The sequence below is a fragment of the Carlito syrichta genome, unplaced genomic scaffold, assembly GCF_000164805.1.
Source record: "Carlito syrichta isolate Samal-C Ts95f unplaced genomic scaffold, Tarsius_syrichta-2.0.1 Scaffold314071, whole genome shotgun sequence".
In the NCBI taxonomy this organism is placed as follows: Eukaryota; Metazoa; Chordata; class Mammalia; order Primates; family Tarsiidae; genus Carlito; species Carlito syrichta.
Genome location: NW_007258167.1, coordinates 103,977 through 106,243, shown reverse-complemented (window position 1 = coordinate 106,243; position 2,267 = coordinate 103,977). Strand labels below are relative to the sequence as shown.

At 52.1% G+C, this 2,267-nt stretch overlaps 1 protein-coding gene across 1 annotated transcript in view; it reads right to left on the bottom strand.

The window, feature by feature from the left end:
* The window catches only part of LOC103273509 (EF-hand calcium-binding domain-containing protein 8-like), an 8,266-nt gene extending 6,458 nt beyond the window's left edge, over positions 1 to 1,808 (bottom strand). The window contains exon 1 of the mRNA XM_008070948.1: positions 1,767 to 1,808. Coding sequence (XP_008069139.1) covers positions 1,767 to 1,808 — 42 coding nt within the window. The remainder of the gene's footprint in view (positions 1 to 1,766) is intronic.
* Between the last annotated feature and the right edge of the window lie 459 nt (positions 1,809 to 2,267).

Sequence of the window (2,267 nt, the reverse complement as noted above, 5' to 3'; positions counted from 1 at the left end):
CCCCCCCATCCCAGGTCAGCTCACCCACCCCAGTCCTGCCTGCTACCAATGCACCAGCATCCCACAGGCCCCCAATAGGGGGCTCTCCCTTACATCCTGCTTCTTCTCATCCCTCCCAGGTCCCCCCCAAAAGCCTCCCCCCACTTCCCTCAACAACGCTTCCTCTCCTCAGCTCCCCATGTGACTCATTTGGACACGGAGCACATGCTCCAGTCATCAAAGGCTCTGGTCATTGAAGCCTGTCTCTCCACAAGACTCCGAGTGTGGACAATCTGATGCCCAAGTGGCAAACACGTAGTTTTGCTGAGATGCCCGAGATGCACTGCTCTGGGCTTGGGCAGTCAGGACTTTTGCTCAAAAAGTCAAGGGACAAGGGACTGAGCTGCTAGGTCTGCACCTCAGCCCCACCTGAAGAGCAAATAGGCCCACCCTCCTGTGAACTTCCATGGTCACATACATTTACCGAGTCCAGGCACTGTGGACCCAGCAGTGAACACAGGGAGGGTCCCTGCCTCCATGAGCCCATCAGACAGCAAGTTAATGCTCTCACCATCTACTCAGGTCCCACAGCACCACCTTGAGCTCTGTATTCTCACTGTCCCTCCTGTCGATTTTTACAGGGATCCATCTACATGCAAACCCTCCTCAACCACTCCCCACCCACCCTGAACCCTGGGACTTTGCTGGGACAAGTTCAACAACCTTCCCTAAGACCAGAGTTTGGCCTTCCCTTCCAATCCACCCCACAACACTGGCACCAATCATCTTTCCAGGAGGCAAATCTGGTCTATGACTTTACCCTGGCTCTGACACTCTCCACTCACAGCTCCTGAGCGTGGTGTTCAAAGCCCTTTACAGCCAGCTCTGACCTACCTAATTTCAAGCATCCAGCATGTTCCAGGCACACCAGCCGCTCTCCAACATCCCCAAGCCCAGCAAGCATTCCATGTTCACTCACACTGTCCCCTGTACACAGAACTCATCTCCCCAGAGGTGAACTCCCACCCATGCTTCAGAGCTGCCCCAAATGGCACCTCCCCACGGCGCTTCTCCATAATTCCAAGTGAGTCATCTCTGCCAGCTCCACGTGCCCAGACTCTGTGTCCATGCCTGCCTCTCTTGGCATGAAACCTGTGCATGTCTGTCCACACATGCAGACAGCAAGGCAGGAGGGGCAGTGCGTGGCTGCGATCCCAGAGCTCTGGGTTTGAATTCTGCCTGGCTTCTCCACCTGCAAGCTGTTTTGTCTCAGGCACATCACTTCTCTGAACCACATATTTCTTCACGTGCAAAACAGAGCCCACAGTACTTGCCTTGTAGGGTGGTGGTAGAGGCCTCAAAGACACCTGAATGCATGTGAGGCTGGAGTTACACAATATATGGCAGCGCCTCATCTCACAGTGAGCTCTTCAGAGGCAAGGCTTACCTATCTCAATTCAATCTTAATTTATATTAAGTGGTTCTATATTCCCCAACCCCAAGCACATAACAGTTGATACACATGTGGCTTGATGATAACTCCTAAGTATAGTCCATGCACAGACTGTAAATTGGTAGCCTCAGGCATGCTACATTTGGTCCACGCAGCTCTTTGAAGGGAAATGATGCCAGCCTGCTGCAGTGCACACTTAAGTTCCCCAGTCGGCCCTGGAATTCCTGAGTCTACAACTCTTGATGCAGAGACCACTGGACTTCTTGGCTAATGAGTAACATTGCAGGCAACTCTGGAATTCACAGTCCTTTATTAGCTCTAATGATGTTCTTACCTTTGGAAGCTGAGGGCTCTCTGCTAAGTTATCAGAAGACATCAGTTTTGACCTAGAATAGGGAATCACAGTCACTTTAACTCCAATTTTGTAAGGACCATGTGGGGGGGCTGATCTAACCAAGTCATATAAAGATGGAGGAGTCAAGGTCAAGGGAAGGGTGGCTGCCCCTTGCCAGTAGACACACCTGGTAAGCCCTGGATGGGCAACACTTTTTTTTTTTCGGAGTCAGTCTCACTCTGTCACCCAGGCTGGAGTGCAGTGGCATGCTCACAGCCACTGCAGCCTCAACATGCTGGGCTCGGGCAATTTTTCCCCTTAGGCTTCCAAGTAGCTGGTACTACAGGTGTGTCCCACCACACCCAGCTAATTTTTTTATTTGTTGTAGAAACAAGGTCTCACCATGTTGCCCAGGCTGGCCTCGAACTCGAGCTCAGGTAATCCTCTCACCTCCGTCTCCCAAAGTGCTGGGATGACAGGCATGAGCCATTGCACCCAGTT